The following is a 19920-nucleotide window of genomic DNA, read 5'->3' on the forward strand; positions in this document are numbered from 1 at the left end:
TGACACCGAGGCTTGTTACTTTTGGTTTGACCTGGTCTGCCAAGTTCCCCAGATTACTAAGAACAATGTCTCGCTTTAGCTTTGGTCCAACCAAAAGTACCTCTGTTTTGTCATCATTTAGTTTCAACATTTTTTTGCTCATCCACTGATTAATGGAGGTTAGGCATGCAGTGAAGAAGCAAAGGCCATCTGGGTTAGTTGGCTCCACAGAAATATACAATTGGGTATCATCTGCGTAGCTATGGAAGTTTACATTATGCTGACTTATGACGTTTCCCAACGGAAGTATATATAGGGAAAATAGCAGGGGACCAAGGCAGCTCCCCTGGGCCACACCAAAAGGCAAGTCATGTTTTGCAGACACATGATCTCCTAGACTGATATAAAAATCTCTGCCAGTAATGTAGGTTTGAAACCAGTTTAGAGCATTATCAGAGAGACCCACCCACTTCGCAAGGCGGTGAATAATGATGCTATGATCAATGGTGTCAAATGCCGCACTCAAATCCAGAAGAATAAGGATTGAGACTTTGTTTGAGTCAGTAGCCAGTCTAAGATCATTGACTATTTTTACTAGAGCTGTTTCTGTGCTGTGATTTGATCTAAAACCTGATTAGAATTTTTCAAGGATACTGTTTTCGTTGAGGAAGGTATTTAACTGATTACAAATGACTTTTTCAAGTACTTTGCTCAGGAACGGTAGATTTGATATAGGCCTGTAGTTGCTCAGATTGGTATGGTCGACTAAAAAGATTCGACTTTTTAAGTAAAGGTTTCACAACAGCGGTTTTAAAAGCAGTTGGAAATATACCTGTTTCTAATGAGGTATTTATTACCTTGAGAATAAAGGGAGCTATGCTATCATATACATTTTTGAGGAATCTAGTAGGGATTGGATCCAAAACACATGATGAGGAGCCGGTTTGAGTTATAATTTTACCAAGCTCAGATTGAGTAATAGTGCTAAAGAACCTTAATTTTGAGGAAATGAAATATATGGCGATCGAAAACTCATGAAAACGCACAATCTGGACATTTTATCTGGACATTTTATCATAACTCGGTTGCCGCTTTGGGTCGAATCAGTGACGCATGCACGTCAGGTCAAAACCAGGCCATTTTCGTGGGTCTATCACTAGGTGGCAGTCTCGCCAGGTCTCGCCAGGTCTCGCTGATCACTTCCCGGAAAGTTTACACAAGTAAGTAACAGGCAACACTTGATATTTCATGAAAGACGTTATATCTCCATTCCTAGAAAAAAACAGCGATTTTGATGAAAACTAGCCACTGTTTAGCTTGGGATTTCTCAGGAACAGAGGCGTGTAGAAATACACGGTTTGCACCCACCGAGAGCTTAAAGTCTCACCTTATAATCGAGCCATTGTATGTGTTCATAGCTATAACACAGAATATGCTGCGGCTGTACAACAATCATCAACAATGGTCTAGATTGCTGGCACTCTAGGACAAAGCTTCCGAAAACAGCTTGGCATTCAATGAGTTAAGGGTGCCACTCTGTCAAGCAGAGCGCCTAATTCATGATTGAGAGCCTTTACCATTTGATCAATGGGATGATGTAAAATATCTAAATTTATGGAGTCTATAAGAGCTATGAACTGCTGTTCTGCTCTAATGTCCAAGAGTCGCGATTTGATTGCAATTTCGTGATGAATTTTTGGAGTATGTATTACTATATTAAAAGATACACAATAATGATCAGACATATTTATATCATTTACTGATAAGTCTGTGACTTCTATCCCTCTAGAAATTACTAGATCGAGGGTGTTGCCAAGGTTGTGGGTGGGTTCTGTAACATGCTGCTTTAGCTCTAAACTGTCCAACACAGGAACTTACTGGCTTTAGCATCAGTTGTGTTATTGACATGAATATTAAAGTCGCTATTTACAATTATCCGATCAAAGCTAGTGATGATGAGCGACATAAGTTCAGAAAACTGGTCGAGAAAGCCAGTCCATAGTTTAGGAGGGCGGTACAAGGTTAATAGAAGTACAGCTGGGTCAGCCTTCAGAGTGAGGGCAATATACTCAAAGGAAGCGAATTCGCCAAAGTTGACTCTAGTGCAGCTGTATTTGTTTGAGAGAATGGAGGCAATTCCACCACCTAGTTTGCCTTGTCTAATTGAGTGGAAGAAATTATAATTTGGGGGACACGTTTCAACAAGAACAGCTTCGCTGTCTGAAGTCAGCCAGGTTTCAACAAGAAACAGAAAATCCATTTTTTTTTCACTAATAAAATCATTGATTGCAAACGTTTTGGTAGTAAGTGCACCTATATTTAGTAAGCCCATGTTAGCTGAAAATGCCTCTGGCTTTTGAGGAATATGCTGAGGTATGGAAAGAATATTTGTTAGGTTTCTAGTTTTAAATTTGTCTTTTCTTTTTACTATACGTTTGGTAGAAATCAACGTTGGAATATAAGCATAAGTCATGCTATTGCATGAAGCAGCTTGTTCTATGGTAGTAGTATTGTATGTTACCCTGCAGAAAACAGTCTCAGACCCATCCACATGTATAATGCCATTCGAATCAATACCTAGGGGGCGTAAATCTGTAATATTTTCTACAGAATGTCAATGCTGTAGAAATCATTCTCTATTTTTAAATTATTTTACCTTGTGTGTTTTATGTTTTCTTTTTATTATGATCTTTACCTTTTGAACTTCTTTGACTATATTGCCCTTCTATGCTTTTATTTGTTATTATTATTTGGTTTTGTTTATGTAAAGCACATTGAATGACCTCTGTGTATGAAATGCGCTATATAAATAAACTTGACTTGACTAACATATCAACTGTTGAAGGAGAGAAATTGTATCGTTTTTTGGTAATAATATGTTAATTTTGAGTTTAATGCCAGCAAAAGCAAAAACCACTGTGTTGCTCCACCTCTTCATTTAACAACATTCTGTAAATGTTTAGTTACTGAGGACCAGTTGCTAGAATTTTGAGAATGAAATGTTGTCCCATTCCTGCCTGATATAGGATTTCAGTTGCTTAACAGTAAGGATATTCTTAATCATATTTATTCCATGATGTACCTAATATTACAGGTCTGGACTGCAGCCAGGCCACTTTAGCACCTGCACTTTTCTTCTATGGAACCATACTGTTTAACCCTTTACCCGCCAAAGTCGCAAAATTGCGACAAACAACGTCACTGATTAAAACAGACGATAGATCCATGTACGGTGACAAATGTACTCTCCACCACTAGTTGGCAGACACCCAGAGCTTCGATTCAAGCTCAACCTTTTTTTAGGGCCCGAGCACCGAAGGCCGCAAGGCCCTATTGTTTTTGTAAGGATTATTATTAGGGCCCGAGCACCGAAGGGCGCAAGGCCCTATTGTTTTTGTAAGGATTATTAGGGCCCGAGCACCGAAGGGCGCAAGGCCCTATTGTTTTCGTAAGGATTATTATTATTAGGGCCCGAGCACCGAAGGGCGCAAGGCCCTATTGTTTTTGTAAGGATTATTAGGGCCCGAGCACCGAAGGGCGCAAGGCCCTATTGTTTTTGTAAGGATTATTATTATTATTATTATTAGGGCCCGAGCACCGAAGGGCGCAAGGCCCTATTGTTTTTGTAAGGATTATTATTATTATTCACTATTATTATTGTTATTCCACTTTTTTGCTTTCCTGTTTTTGAGGTGGTTAACATGGTCGAAAACTCTTGAAATTTGGCACACACGTCAGGTGTCATGCATCGCTGTTAGGTACAAGAGCTTGACCCCGGGCGTGGCCCAGGGACTCGCTAGCGCCCCCTTAGGTGACTGATCCCGTGGTTGGCAAATATTTTGAGGTGGTTAACATAATCGAAAAGTCTTGAAATTTGGCACACACATCAGGTGTCACACAAAGCAGCTAGGTAAAAAAGCTTGGCCCCTGGTATGGCCCAGAGACTCGCTAGCGCCCCCTTACGCCCCCTTAGATGACTGATCCCGTGGTGGGCATATACTTTCAGCTACACACACCAAATTTGGTAGGTGTCTGTATCTCTCCAAGATGAACAACTTTCGTATGTACAATGCATTAGCCACGCCCAACAGGAAGTGAGGTATTTGGGATTTTGTGCAGACTAATATGTGATGAAATATGTGATGAATCATGATGTCAAAAGAGGTGCTTCCCATGGGTGAAAACGCATGAAATTTGGCACACACATCAAGTGATACAGTGAACAGACAGGGATAAAAGCTTGGCACCGGGCGTTGCCTACGAACTCCATAGCGCCCCCTTATGTCACTGTGACTTGTGGTTGGCATATAGTTTTAGATACACACACCAAATTTGGTGGGTGTGTGTAACTCCCAAAAACAAACAACTTTTGTATTAACATGCCATTAGCCACGCCCACAGGAAGTGAGGTAATTGAGATTTTGTGCGTTGTGGACATGATCAATTTTAACATACTCCTCCTAGACGGTTGATCCGATTTATGTCAAAGTTGGTATACATGACGCCGAGATGTTCCTGATTATAAATTGTGAAGCCTTTTTTTGATATGTTGTAATTTGACGAAATGGCGAATTTCGTAATTTTAATGCCCTTCCACATAAACAATAAATGTGTCATAATTCACCATGCATGGCTTGAAATGTTTTAAATTTCACAGGTCATTGAATACCATGTTAATGGTGGTATTCACATGCCCATAATGCATGTTTGGCATTGCACCACCAACTGGCAACAGAAAGAATGACAATTATACTGATGTCATATGATCAATTTGAACATACTCCTCCTAGACGGTTTGTCAGATTCATTTGAAATTTGGCAAATATTATGCCAAGATGTCGCTGATGTTATCATTCGATTTTTACATAAAAATTTCAAAAGGCCATGGCTTGAAAGTGGTCAGAGATAAAGTCCTACTGTAAATGTGAAAATCATTGAGTATGAACAAAAGTTTATGAAAGGGGTAAATTTACATCTAATTTGCATATTATGACGTCACTGGATGACAACCACCTCGAATTATGCACATTTCAGTAAATACTGGATGTTGAACATATATTTGAGCAGTTTTGCTTACTTTTTTGTCATTTCACCCACATAACACCTGAACAGGAAAGCAGTCACATGTAAACCAACAATAGTAAACTATTACTATTACCACAAACCTTATTCTACTATACAATAAAGTAGCCTGGTCAAATCAGTTCCTATCGCGGGTGACTTTGTAGTTCTTCAGAGCCCTATTTTTACTACCCCTGCTGTCTTTACTACGTCCATTACGGACACTATCATCACCTTTACCACTGGCACCTTCAGCTACGTTGGGCAGAGGGTCGACATAAGCGTGGTATGCTTAGTGAACACTGTCGGAAAGACGCTAATGACGCACACTCCATTCACAGACGCAGCGTGACTAGACGATCGCTCATATTCTCCAAAAGGCAGATATTCTCCTTCAGAATCAGACTAGGTAAATAACAGACCCAAGACTTCATCACATGTTAACTTTTTCTTCAACATTTGGTGTATTTCTGCTTAAATTTGTGCAAAACTATGGCCTGCATTGCTTCCGTGTTATGGAGAAAATGCACGTCTTCTTATGTGTTTCTCGTGTGTAATCGCGTGTAATACCACGTCCATTACGGACACGATCATCGCTATTACCACTGGCACCTACAGCTATGTTGGGCAGAGGGTCGAAATAAGCATTGTATGCTTAGTGAACACTGTCGGAAAGACGCAAATGACGCACCTCCATTCAAAGACGCTCCGTGACTATCACTGCCAATAGACGATCGATCATATCCTCCAAAATGCAGATTTTATCCTTTAGAATCAGAACAGATGAATAAAAGACCCGAGACTTAATCACACGTGAATTTTTTTTTCAACATTTGGTGTATTTCTGCTTCAATTTGTGCAAAACTATGGCCCGCATCGCTTCCGCGTTATGGAGGAAATGCACGTCTTCTGTGTGTTTCTCGCGTGTTTTTCACATGCTTCCTGAAAACTTTGAAAAAAAAGGTTGAGCTTGAATCGAAGCTCTGGGTGTCTGCCAACTAGTGGTCAAGAGTACAAATGAGATTTTACACTGTACTCGCGTCTATCGTCTGTTTTAATCAGTGACGTTGTTTGTCGCAATTTTGCGACTTTGGCGGGTAAAGGGTTAAGAATTATATATTCATGTTTTCCATAGACAGCCATAGGCCTAGTCACTTACAGTGTCAAAGTCTTTCACTAAAGACATTATAAATATGATTCACATGGGTCTGTATTAGAAGCTGGGAAACGAGATACTATATGAGTACTGATTTCATTGAAATAGACAGGCATATCTTGCACTTATTTCGGTTTTAGCTAGGCTACAGTTAAGTATAAGTATAAGTATAGTATATATACTCTTTTGATCCTGTGAGGGAAATTTGGTCTCTGCATTTATCCCAATCCGTGAATTAGTGAAACACACACAGCACACAGTGTACACACAGTGAGGTGAAGCACACAATAATCCCGGCGCAGTGAGCTGCCTGCATCAACAGCGGCGCTCGGGGAGCAGTGAGGGGTTAGGTGCCTTGCTCAAGGGCACTTCAGTCGTGCCTACTGGTAGGGGTTCGAACCTGCAACCCTCCGGTTACAGGTCCAAAGTGCTAACCAGTAGGCCATGGCTGCCCCATCAGGCCACGGCTGCCCCATCAGTTGTCCCTTACAGCTCAAGAATGATGAGGATATAACTAATGTTAGGGGAGAAGCATAGCACATGAAACCGTGACTCATTTGACTAAGCATGCCACCAAGAACAGTGACTGTTAACCCTGACATGGAACCTTAAACTTTACGGTTTCTTTTTACATGCACATCATGTTATATCATTTATCTGAACTTGATCAATTGATGATAATGAACCCACTGAAGGCACGCGACGAAACGCGTCTGTGCAAATAAAAGTGTATATATGCATAGTGCGGCCTCTCTCCTACTTTACCTACTTGTATCAAATACATTTTCCTGACATCCATAAGCAGAAAACACAATGGTGGTTCCAGCTTTGGTTATTAGTAAACATAAAAACTCATTGAGAGACAACAGATAAATAGTAGTTTGCAATAACTATCTGTAAGTGGGATATCAATAATGTTAGCTTTACTGAACATGCCAGAAAGGAGTAATGTTAATTTTATGTGTTAAGATATATCTGCAAATAAACCTGGCATGGATTTATCATAAATTTTATGGTTAATTAGGTTATGACCCATCACTCAATTATGTCTATATTTTGCTGGTGCTAGCTAAACTCAAACTTACTTTCACAGTGACAGCCATACGAAGATGTCATGAGAGGCAGCTAAGTTAGTCATGACAAACGGGAGGATGCTAACTTTAAATCTATTACATCAGTTCTTATTCTTACATCAATATGGTCATGATCGTCACTGACATAAAAACATGGCGGATGCACATTAATACTATCTCATCTAATGAGAACAGACCCGGACGCTTGTTAGAAGCCATAACTCTAGAGGCACCGCAACTCTTCAGCCGGTCAGTCAACAGTGTGTGTAGGCTAAACTCAAAAATACCGGAGAAATGTCAATAGCAACCTAGCCATTAAAGTGTGTCAAAATAAAAGTCTAGTGTTCATGTATCCACTAACACTGTATTATTTCATGTATGAAGGTTACACAGTAGCAGATGTCTCTAAGAATTGCGGCTGGCGGCGGCTGTTACAGGAAAATATAGAACGGCCATCGTATATAGAGGGTTAAATATGTGCAAAATTAAAATTAATTTTGCCATTGTTTTCCTGAAAGTCTTCCCTGGAAACGACATCGCCTGGATGGCAGTATATGTTGCTCAAAACCTGTACACATCATTCAGAATTGATTGTGTCTTGCCAGATGTGCAAGATGCCCATGCGGTAGGCACTAATGCACCTCCACACCGTCATAGATGTTGGGTTTCGAACTGAGCACTAAAACAAGTTGGATAGGTTGGATAGGCCCTCTCCTCTTTAGCCCAGATGAGTCCATGATTTCCAAAAAGAATTGCAAATTCTGATTGGTCTAACCACACAACCTTTTTCCACTTTACCTCAGTCCATTTTAAACAAGCTCAGGCCCAGATAAAACAGTGGTATTTCTGTATTTAGCTGTTGCATGGTAAAGTTTACATTAGCATTTCTGAATTGAGTACCAAACTGTGCTCATAGACAATGGTTATCGGAAGATTTGAGCCTATATAATGATTTCTTTACAGAAACAGGTCTGGTTTTAATGCAGGGCCATCTGAGGTCCAAAACACCACGGCAATCCAATATTGTTTATCAGCTCTATCCCTTGTTTACAAAGATTTATCTGGATTCTCTGAATATTTTATTTTATTTCAGTTTTATGTACTGTATGCCACTGTACCGTATGATGAAATCCCCAAATACTTCACAATTTCATGTAGAGAAGCATTAATATTACATTGTTCCATCATTTGTCTGCATAGGTTTACAGAGTGATGAATACCCCTACATCTTTACTTCTAAGAGACTATGCCTCTCCCATGAAATAGTCATAGATGTCATTTTTAACATTTGATATGTTGTTTGTGTCCTTTTTGCAGCTAAATATGAGTTTACGAGATTTGCAGATTATCACATTCTGTTATTATTTGCATTTTACACAACGCCCAACCTTTTCTGATTTGGTGTTGTAATTCTTTGCTTACGAGCTGGATTATACATCTACCAAACGTATTATAGATAGATAGACAGATATAGATAGATAGATAGATAGATAGATAGATACTTAATTGATCCCCAAGGGGAAATTAATTCCTATTATGAATAAAACAACATGAATATTCCATTACTATGGATTCTTACCGACATTTCAAGACCATATATGATGGGTCTGGATACTGCCATCCTTGTGTAACACAGACTAAAAGATACAGAGGCACAGATTCACGAGGGGGTGGAGGGGGCATTTTATAGCATTTTGATATGATACATAGTGATATTAATTGAATGCAGTAATGCATAAAACACATTGTATCGATTCCTGATTCTCAGCTTTCAAACAGTGTATAGCATCACTATGGTCTCTTCATGATATGTTGCATAGAATTGATGTAGACTACGGGTATAGTACACATCTGTATTGAACCTAACGCCCCGTACCTAAATGGTTCTGTACGAATATGTCTACCTTTACACCCCTAGGAAGTTAGAAAGTCTAATTTGTCAATAAATCTGGAATCTCTGGATAAAAATAAATACATTTAAAAAAAAAACTATTGACATCTGAAGTCAGAACTATGAAGCTTTTTGAGCAGAATAGAAGTTTCAGTAGGCCACCATGGAAAACAATTCAAAGGTGTGTAGAGCCCTTGCAGAGATTACTCCCTGGGTAAGTACCAGTGTTGATTTTGACAGCAATTTTAAGATTTAGTCTTAAGTCTTTTGAATAACACACCAGTCATATTTTAGTCATCTGAAATCTTTTAGTCTTAGTCTAGTTTTACTCGACTAAATATTAGCAGATTTTAGTTTAGTTTAGTAGAATTTCCGGTCATTGGAAGTATCCATCAGTCTGTTATGGAATGGTATTAAGGTTTTAATATGCAATACAGAGATAGATTTAACGGTTGTTATACAAAACATGTATTTTATTTTATTCTTAATGTCAAAAACACTGACAGTGGCTTTTTCACAAAAGAATCACCACATGACATAAGCATAAAAGATATGCATTCTCCCTGAATGGTATGCAATGGATATGACATTCTTTCAAGATGAAGTACAATATTATTGAAATTAGGGCTATCAATCGGTTAAAAAAAAAAATCTAATTAATTACATACTCTGTGATTAATTATTTTAAATTAATCGCATGCATCCATTTTTGCTATTTAGCAACATTATAGACTAAAGTTTAAAGTCTCTTTTTTATTATAATTTTCCCTTTGGCTCAGCATCTGCGTAGTGCATGATAAATGCAGCATAGTTTTAGCATGATAAATGCAAATGACTTAAGTTACCACTTACTGTCAATGACATGTGCAGAATAGGCTACCCTAACACCAAGGTCATGTTTGGAATACCCCTTATGAGACATCCTTTATTTGGCCATTCAAACATGTTGTAGATTTTAATTCACACAATTACTAGGTTGTTGCCTTTTCTATCCAGTAGGTGGCAGTCCAGGATAAGAAATAGAGCAGTTCAAAACGGTAAACAAACGAGACAAGAAAAGCAGCATAGCCTACAAGCGCAAACGGAAATGTTGTTTGTGAAGTTATTGGACTGTAAATAAATGTAACCACATTCAACATAAGAAAATGTTTTGAAGACATTTGTTTCAAGTGTGCAACAAATGTAGTCAATTTATTAAGGGAGTTTGTCTGTTAGTTAGTGTAGGCTCTGCAAAACGTTAGCAAAGTTAACATTGACAAGGCTGGCGGCTAGCATTATTATCATCAAGAGGTGTGCTAACTCGTAGACCTACCCCCGGATTGTTTTGCATTGAGGTGCTACTTTAGATGTGAGAACTGGTAAGGTAGGCAACGGAAATTCCATAATGCAGAAATAGTAGATTGATGGTCCTTGTCAACATTATTGGTTTGGACTTTCTTTTTAAAACGTAGGCTAAATGTTTCATTTAAGGCAGTGCTTTCTTGTCTGCCTGCTTTAGTCACGATAGCCAGAGTGCACTGGGTGAAATGTCAGTATAAAATGCGATTAATGAGCGAAGTCAGCTGAAATCAGACACAGCTGTGTAACTAAGACTGTGCATATAATGTAAACAGCCTAACTGTTGTGAAAACATCCTCGAAACTGCGAAGTTCTGCAAACTCGTCTTTGTTCCTCTTTTGTAACTGCTGCTGCGTTTGTTTAGGCTAGCTGTTGCGCCTGCATTTGCCGCGGCTTTTTAAAATGGCTCTGCTGCTTCTGCATAGATCAACCTACCCTCAAACATTAGCTCTGATTGGACTTCTTCCCAACTTGTCCCACAAAAAAAGTAGTTCTGATTGGACCTCTTTTCTATTCGTCCCTCCCTAACATTTTTGTCTCATTTTTATTCGTTGACTAAAGTGTCAGTTATATTTCGTCACAGTCTTTGTCATCATGGCCCGTGAAAAATAATAATAATAATAATAATAAGCTTTATTTGTATAGCACCTTTCATACACAGAATGCAGCTCAAAGTGCTTTACATTTGAAGCATGTAACAAAATAATAGTCAGTCAGTCATTATCAATCACATTTCTTCATTGCTGGGGCCGTTTATGATCCACTCAGCAACATATCAAAAATATAGAAAATGACGTGTCATAAGACTGGCAGCCTTAACCCTCTTACCCCCCACAAGAACGCCATATGGCAACTGTGGCAAGGAAAAACTCCCATATTCCAGGAAGAAACCTTGAGCAGAACCTGACTTAATAGGGGGAGCCCATCTGCTTCTGGCTGGCTGCGGCCTCCAATAGCAGCAGATGTAGAATAATCTAAAAAAGTAGTCTACAGGATAAGACGAGTTAACTAAAAGCTTTCCTGTACAGCTATGTTTTCAGATCTTTTTAAAAAATATTTACTGAACTCGCCTGCTTGATGTACAGAGGCAGGGTGTTCCATAGTTTGGGGGCATAATGGATAAAAGCAGCTTCTCCACTTTGTTTGTGGAGCACTTTGGGTACGATTAAAAGATTAGAATTGGATGATCTAAGTTTCCTTTGTGGTTGATAAGATATTAAAAGCTCAGAGATATATGAAGGTGCTGTGCCATTCAGAGCTTTGTAAGTAATTAACATAACCTTAAAATCAATTCTATAGGAAATAGGGAGCCAGTGCAGTTCAGCCAACACAGGGGTGATGTGTTCTCTCTTCTTAGTCTTAGTTAAAAGTCTAGCCGCAGGGTTCTGTATGAGTGCCAATTTCTTTAGATGTTTTTTGGGAAGACCAGTGAAAAGTGCATTGCAGTAGTCTAACCTGCTAGTGATAAAGGCGTGAATTAGTTTTTCTGCATCTTGTTGAGTTAAAAAGGGCCGCACTTTGGCAATGTTTCTCAAGTGGAAATAGGCTGTTTGAGTAACTTTACTGATATGGGGCTTAAAACTTAACTCTGCATCTAAGATGACACCGAGGCTTGTTACTTTTGGTTTGACCTGGTGTGCCAAGTTCCCCAGATTACTAAGAACAATATCTTGCTTTAGTTTTGGTCCCAAAAGTACCTCTGTTTTGTCATCATTTAGTTTCAGAAAATGTTTGCTCATCCACTGATTAATGGAGGTTAGGCATGCAGTAAGGGAGCAAAGGCCATCTGGGTTAGTTGGCTCCACAGAAATATACAATTGGGCATCATCTGCGTAGCTATGGAAGTTTACATTATGCTGACTTATGACGTTTCCCAATGGAAGCATATATAGGGAAAATAGCAGGGGACCAAGGTAACTCCCCTGGGCCACACCAAAAGGCAAGTCATGTTTTTCAGATACATGATCTTCTAGACTGATATAAAAATCTCTGCCAGTAATGTAGGTTTGAAACCAGTTTAGAGCATTATCAGAGAGACCCACCCACTTCGCAAGGCGGTGAATTAGAATGCTATGATCAATGGTGTCAAATGCCGCACTCAAATCCAGAAGAATAAGGATTGAGACTTTGTTTGAGTCAGTAGCCAGTCTGAGATCATTGACTATTTTTACTCATTGACTATTTTTACATAAACATAAAAAGGTTCGTTGGCATTTATTTTTCGTCATAGTCTTCGTCAACGAAAGTTACACTGGTAAGTACCTAAATACCAGATGCAACTACAAGTTTGTTAAGTTGTTAGTAAGCTACCTAAAAGTCAATTGAAATAGGTTTAGATGAGCCAGCAAATTAACTTTTAGTTACCTTGTAATATCTTAAAACCACAGATAAAGAAAGGCTGCAAATAATCCACAGTGTTTATTTATTTAAATGTTGCAGCATGAAGATGTATCCATGAAGCTAATAGAAATTCAGTGCAGTAATTGGTTTGAAATGGCTTCCAATGACCATTTTAAGCAGCAACACTGCCTAACTAGAACCTGTCATTGGATGAATCCTGCAATTCTGTCCAAAGTGATTCTTCCAGAACAACTGGAGCCATTACAAATACATGTACACCAGCACTACACCAATCAGGGTGGATGTAATGTAAACTCTTGTAGCAGAAATGGCACCAAAAACAAGAGGGATGGAGAAAAAACTAAAGATGTTTTAGTGAAAAATAACTGTGGAATGGACAGTTCACTTACAGTCTAGTCTGGGGCCTCCTCCATATCTGCTAAAAAGGAGGCTGGCTGCTTTGAAGGAGATCCGTTTGGCCTCGCCGATTTTATCAGGGTGAAGCTTCCCATGAGAGCACAGGAATTGGCCATTTTCAATTGCCTTAGTGGTGATTGAGTCATCAAGCCATTTCTTCAACCAGTCCAATGGCACAAACTCATAGGGCTGGCCTGCAATTGACAGGGCACAAATATGAAATAGAATCAGCAAATCATTTTTACATGCAAGTCAGAACACCCTCATTACACTCAAAAACATGGTACAGGGTTATACGTACTGTATTAAATTTAGCAACATCAGACTCTCTTATTTACACTATAAAGGATGCATATCAAATTAAAATCAGTCAACTTTGTTAAAGCTTTCATGTAACTTCCCTCCACCTCCACCAAGATTTATGATGGGGGCATGATAAAATGCGAAGACCTACTGCTAGTTCTATTTTTGTAAAAGCAAAATCATCCATGGTCCATCATATTTCCATAACCTCAAGAGACAGAAGCCTATTCTATCTAGAAGAACATATTTTCACAGGAACAATCATGTGTGAAAAAATTGACAATGAACTTTTGGCCCGCATTCATGTCACTTTTGTTCCATCCAGGAGGGGCAAAAGTAATGTTATGCCACTGTCCAGATCTGCATGCAACTGTAATTGATAACTGATAATTCAATAGATTTAAGTTGTTAAGACCAAAATACTGCCTGACTATTATCAGTCCATTTGGATTTGAAACATTCCTGCCCAATATAGGAGTTCAGCTGCTCAAAAGTCTAGGGTCTTTTTAATCATGTTTTGCTTTCCATGATGCACCCAATTTGACAGGTCTGGACTGGAGACAGACCATTTTAGCACCTTAACTCTTCCTCTCTGGAGAAATACTGTTTAAGTTCACCAAACATGGTGAAGCAGCATTCAGCCACAAGGTGGTTCTGCTTTGGAATTAACTCCCTACTGAAATTAAATATGCCCCAACTGCCACTATTTATACGCCTCACCTCAAAACCATTCACTGTTGCTTTCTCCTAAACCGAGTATTTATGTATCTATTTATTTATTTTTGTTCATCATATTTTAATCTCATTCTACCTACCTGCATTGTATGTCAAGACTTTTTATTATGTTTTTTTATCGACTCTTACGATTTTTTATGATCCTTTTTATTCTATTTTCTTTTCTTTTATTCAATTTTCTTTTTATTTAACTGTATTTGATTTATTTTAACCTATTTTACTTTTATTCATTTTATTATTGACTGGGAGATGTTCCATTCATCAACAGCAGACATCAGCGACTTTACAGAAGTAAGCATTGAGTTACATCAATCTGCTAACTAATAACATCTTTCCGACTGTGATGATTAAGACCTTGACCAAGTAGTGTGTAAAGCTTTATCATTGCGCACCACCACTTATAACGTAGGGCTTAACTCAGGTAACTACAAGACCGCTGCTTACAACCTGCGGAAGACCATCAAGGAGGCGAAGTGGAGTTATCAGGACAGAGTGAAGGCCGATTTCAATGAAGGAGCTAGCGTGTGAAAAGGACTCCGAACCATCAAAGGCTTTGAAAGCAAGTCCTCTTTGGTGATGAGGGTGAGTAACTCCCTTGCCGAATTGGGCTAGTCATCGAGTTATGCTACACGCAGTAGGAAAGAAAACTCACAATCCACTGTTAGAAGTACAACTACAACTACTGTAATTATGTAGCCTGACGTTGTCATACTCAAATTCTAGTCAGAATATGAGTCTGATACTGGATATTGGATAGACCTAACCAATCAGAGCAACGAAATAGCTTTCCGTCAGATGTAGGAAGAACACACGGACCATTCTTCAAATGCGTTAACATTGTTTTTCTGGTCTTTTGTAAAAGTTATTGTGCCGTCAATATCTCCTACAACACTCGTTAGCGAAATCTGGGCAATACGTAGCAGGCTAGGCTATTAGGAAAAACTGATATTTCCGGTTCCCGAAATTGTTTTCCAGCGGACCACCTTCTAGATCCTGACTGGGCTCGCATACCCCCATCCGAAAAGTAAAACATTCTATTGACGCATTCAAGGTATCATGCTTAATTAGCCGCTCTACAATGTAACAAATAACAAAATCAAAATGTGCAACTGGTCTATGCGCTCACACTAAAAAAAACAGTGTGGAGAACATTAGACTGGTTAGATAGCACCTCACAGCAAACCACGCACTGTGGCATTGGGCAGTCTGTCTTCCAATCCATGTGAAGCCTAGGCCTATATGCCTCACCATCATAGGCTACTTCTGTTTTCTTCGCGCAGTCTTTTCCGTCTCGTCCTTCCTTTTATCCCCCTGCACTCCACCTCCATCATTCTGCCCCCCATCCCATCGTTACCTGTCTCCTGCTCTGTTTCACTCGCTTCTCCTCTTCGGTCGCTTTCACCCTTAGAACCCTAGGGCATTTTCACTACCTTTAGTTAGAAGCATTTATCCTGGTCATTGTAAGTGCCATACACACATGCTATATATTGTTTTTTTCAGCAGAGTAGGCTACCCAAATCTGCCACAATATCATGTATTAATACTTGCATTGATTTAATTTTGATTTTTAAATAATAAAAATACAAAAAGCGTATTATAAAAATTCTTATATTTTGACATATATCTCACCACTGCAAGCTGGCAGCTCGACTTGCCTTTCATGTGTGTACAGCACACTGTCCTGAATCTGGCAATATCATTGCCATGGTGGGGCTGAGCAATTTACTGGCATATGTGGTGTGTGCCTTCCAAGTATGAATGCCATTTTTTTTATTTAGTGATGAAAAATGACTTTCCTGCGCTCCATATCTGTGACACGAACTGATCTGATCTGACTTCACCCGAGTTTGCATGTTTGCCTGTGTGTGCCTATGGTGTATGCACTCATAATGATTCTCTACAACAACTTTTTACTGCATTGCCATGAACAAAGTAAAGGCAAAAAAAGTGTTTCTTTGTTGAACGAATTGGGAAGCAATGTGAGCCTTGAATTGGATGCCATGCAGGAATTTGTTTGGATCTCAAAACCAGATTATGAACATGCTTTGCCATAGAGAAACACACAATAGCGTTGGATTATAAACATGCTTTGCCACAAAAAGACAAAAACGTGGGGTAAGTCGAGCTATATGAAGTTATTATTTTGCTGTCACTTCGTCTGTTTTATAACCCAGAAGGATGTACTTGGTATCAAATGATAGCTCTGTGTCTCCTCTTTCATCTGACATGCACGGCTATCCGATCACGGGTCCATGAGTAATGCAAACGAGAGTCATGGGTGTGCAGCGTTGGTTTTTGTACATGATATAATTTTGCAGTCACTTCGTCTGGTTTTATAAGCCAGAAGGATTGATATACTTAGTACCAATGGATAGCCCTGTGTCTCCTCTTCTCTCGCTGCGATGAACAGTTTAGGAGCAATGTATCAGAGAAGAAAGGGTGTTTTTTGACGCACTTCAATCGAGTTCTAAGGGCTAATTAGAAACTAACGCACCAGATATTCTGGCTGCCCACAGGATATCACATGCATTGTGGGTAGCTTATTTTTTTTAATGAAAACATAGCCTGCTATAGAGTTTACAAATGATTTCCTTTAATTTCACGTTTCCATATCATTGTAACCAGATTCGAAATTATTTATGAATTAATTACATTATTAAGCAATTAATCATTTTCATCAATTAATACCTTTTCATCCTGCGTACCCCCTAGTGCATACCTGCAAACTCAGAGGGGCTGAAAAATGTGAGTTATTTCCCCCCTGAAGATTTGAAAAAGATTTTAAATTTTAACACGTAAATGAAGGGATATCGGGAATAACCGACATTTCCATTACATGCACATAAGTAGACCTGCAATAATGAATATTGGATATTATCATATTATATTATAATAAACGTGCAGTAAGCAGAATTTAAGTATGGCTGCATTTGACACTTTTAAACATTACAATGACATAGTCCTAACAGTAGGCCTACCAGCTGTTTTGAGTTAAGGCCATGTTTAGCCTAATTGAATAACTTGATGATGGAGAAGATATTTTCAGACCTGCCATCCTGAGTACTACCTCAAACCAGGGAAAAAACATTGCTCACGTTGGCCTTCATGTATGCAGCCAAAAACAGACCAAACAACATAAATGTTGACAATCTGTTTTAAAGCCTATCCTTAGCTATAAAAATCACTGGTGTTGATAGAAAGGGACTGTGGATGTCCATTTTCTGGTCTCTAGCATGTCTGGTTTATTAGTACCTCTTTTCAATCCATTATTATTTGATTTATTTTTTTGTGAAGAAATACATCTATCCCTCATGTTATGTTGGTGTCTTTCTGCTCTTCTCGTGTCTACTGAGGGTGCAATGATCACATATTCCAACTAAAGGGGCCCGTCTCAGCAATAGGTGCGCTATGTCAGTCTAGAAGCCCAGGTCTCGCTTGTTTGCGCGCTAATTATCAAGAATTATGATCTATATGCTAGACAGAAAACAAACAAATTAAACACCTATCACTGAGCAAGTCAAAATATTTTGCTAGGTCCACTTTCAGATTTGTTGCAAATAACTACATTTGGCCTTGGAAAGGTCTGCGCTCCCTGAGAACGTCATGTCTAACCATCATCGACACATGGAAAACATAATGCTAAATGAAATAACTCGTGAACAAGCAATAACTTTCCAAGACAACATTATATTATTAAGCCGAGCTAAATTCACAATCGCACTCAGTGCAGATTTGTTTTGTTTCGCAAAGCAATTAAAAACGGCCAGCTGCGGGAACGTGAATTTGCGAGTAAACACTTGTTAACCTCGCCTCAGCAAATCTTTCATTTAACCCACTGAGGGCAGGAGAAAAGTAGCCTAACAATATGATGTTTTATAGTCAGAGATACACTTCCTTGGTCATATCGCTGCTGCAAGTAGGCTATGCGTAACAGAAAGTGAGAGAGATAAAGAAACAACTGATAGGTAGGTCTTCAAAAATAGCACAAAGAGAGGCCAATCACTTGCTTATCAATCTCGCATGAAACCGACGATAGTCTCACTCCAGACTATGGGAAGTTGCCCCCCTCCCCCCGAAAAAAAAACTCCTCCTGACATATTTTCATTCAAAACGGCGATTTTCGCCGAAAAGCGACTAGTTTGCAGGTATGCTAGTGGCAGCTGGGAATCCCTGATGTAGGCTATTCCATATGTAGGCTATTCTAGCACACCAGAGTTCACAGACCAGCTGTCAGCATTTTCACAAACGCACACAAAGCTTGATGGAAAGAGTTATTTACGTTAAACACTAGAGGTCATATCACATATTTCAGACAGATTTACGGCCATCCCGGTGGAAATGACGCCTAAGGAATGCCAGTTGAATGCAATGAGGGAGGATATACATAGTACTGTCAGTATTAGAGCCCGACCGATTTATCGGCGGGCCGATATTATCGGCCGATATTAGGCATTTTCCAAACTATCGGTATCGGCATTTATAATGGCCGATAAATGAATATTTTAAAAATAACATAAAAACGGACGAAACACCCTTTAACCATGTCATGAGTGTTGGCGTTTGTCCACCAGAGGGCACTCTACACCGTCCCTGCTGGCAACACTCGTGTATAACGCGCCACACATCCTGCAACCTGATGATCCAGCCAGAGTCGGGAGAGAACCAGTTATCCGCGAGTGAGATCATGAAGTGTGTTCATGGTGATTTGGTCACGAGACTTTGCTTGAATAACAATTAAAAGAAGATCCCCATCAGTTCTCTTAACTCAAATAAGCATGACAAAATTCGTGAAAACAATGTCCAGTTTTGCTGCTGTTTAAATAAGTTGAGAGTGAAGCGGAATTAGCTAGTAATTACGTTACGTTGTTACAGTGTAGTTGACTGTCTGTCCTTTTAACTTTTGACAATGTGACTGAAGATGTATTTCTTTAATAGCGTGACAGTTATAGCAGTGAGACGTATCATCTCTCCCCGGCCTGTTATTTTGAAAGCGCATGTTTTACAATTTGCAGTATGACGTTATCCATTGCTAAATTATGGCTCATCATAGACTAGCTAACCACAAAGCTAGCTAATGCCATGAATATCAGTGGAAGACCGCTAACGTTAACATTAATGAGCTTGGAAACCACAACGAACTTATTCTGCCTAAATAAAGTAATGATTACTGTATTTATAACTAGTATATCTGTAGTTACAGTCCCTGCATTGTAAAATGTAAGTTAGACGTGCGAGGAGTGAACATTTAGACATAGAGAAAAAGTGTCAAACGTAGCTTGTGCAAAACGTAGCTTGTGCATAAAAGTTTCTTTTACACGTGTGTGAAATCCGCCAAGTGTGCGTTTCAGACTATCGTTCAGCCGCAGCATTAACGAGTTACATAATGGATTTAGATCACTAAATAGTAGGTTTTAGAAGGCAGGCAGCAACTGATGATTGAAAATGGTTTGATGTAGCTTGATGGAAATAATTTTTAAAGTGCAGGTAAAGGGATAAGCAAGCTGACATTGTAATTATAAGGTATAAGTCAATAGGGACTAATTATTACACACGCACACTCAAACATTTAGGAGTGACCTTTATCTTGTTTAATGATAATACAAATGATGATGATAGTAATAATGTCA

General features: G+C 39.1%; 1 protein-coding gene across 6 annotated transcripts in view; it reads right to left on the minus strand.

The window, feature by feature from the left end:
- usp48 (ubiquitin specific peptidase 48) overlaps positions 1 to 19920 on the minus strand; it is a 253629-nt gene that overhangs the window by 98372 nt on the left and 135337 nt on the right. For 5 of the 6 annotated variants that reach the window (XM_076268712.1, XM_076268713.1, XM_076268710.1 and 2 more), the window contains one exon: positions 13249 to 13449. In XM_076268712.1, coding sequence (XP_076124827.1) covers positions 13249 to 13449 — 201 coding nt within the window. Of the gene's footprint in view, positions 1 to 13248; positions 13450 to 19920 lie in introns of those variants that run through there. The other variant, XM_076268715.1, reaches the window with a different exon arrangement.

Source organism: Alosa pseudoharengus, unplaced genomic scaffold, assembly GCF_046254945.1.
Source record: "Alosa pseudoharengus isolate Yale_2024_CS ecotype anadromous, Long Island Sound unplaced genomic scaffold, YU_APseudo_1.1 YU_APseudo_1.1_scf_5, whole genome shotgun sequence".
Classification (NCBI taxonomy): domain Eukaryota; kingdom Metazoa; phylum Chordata; class Actinopteri; order Clupeiformes; family Clupeidae; genus Alosa; species Alosa pseudoharengus.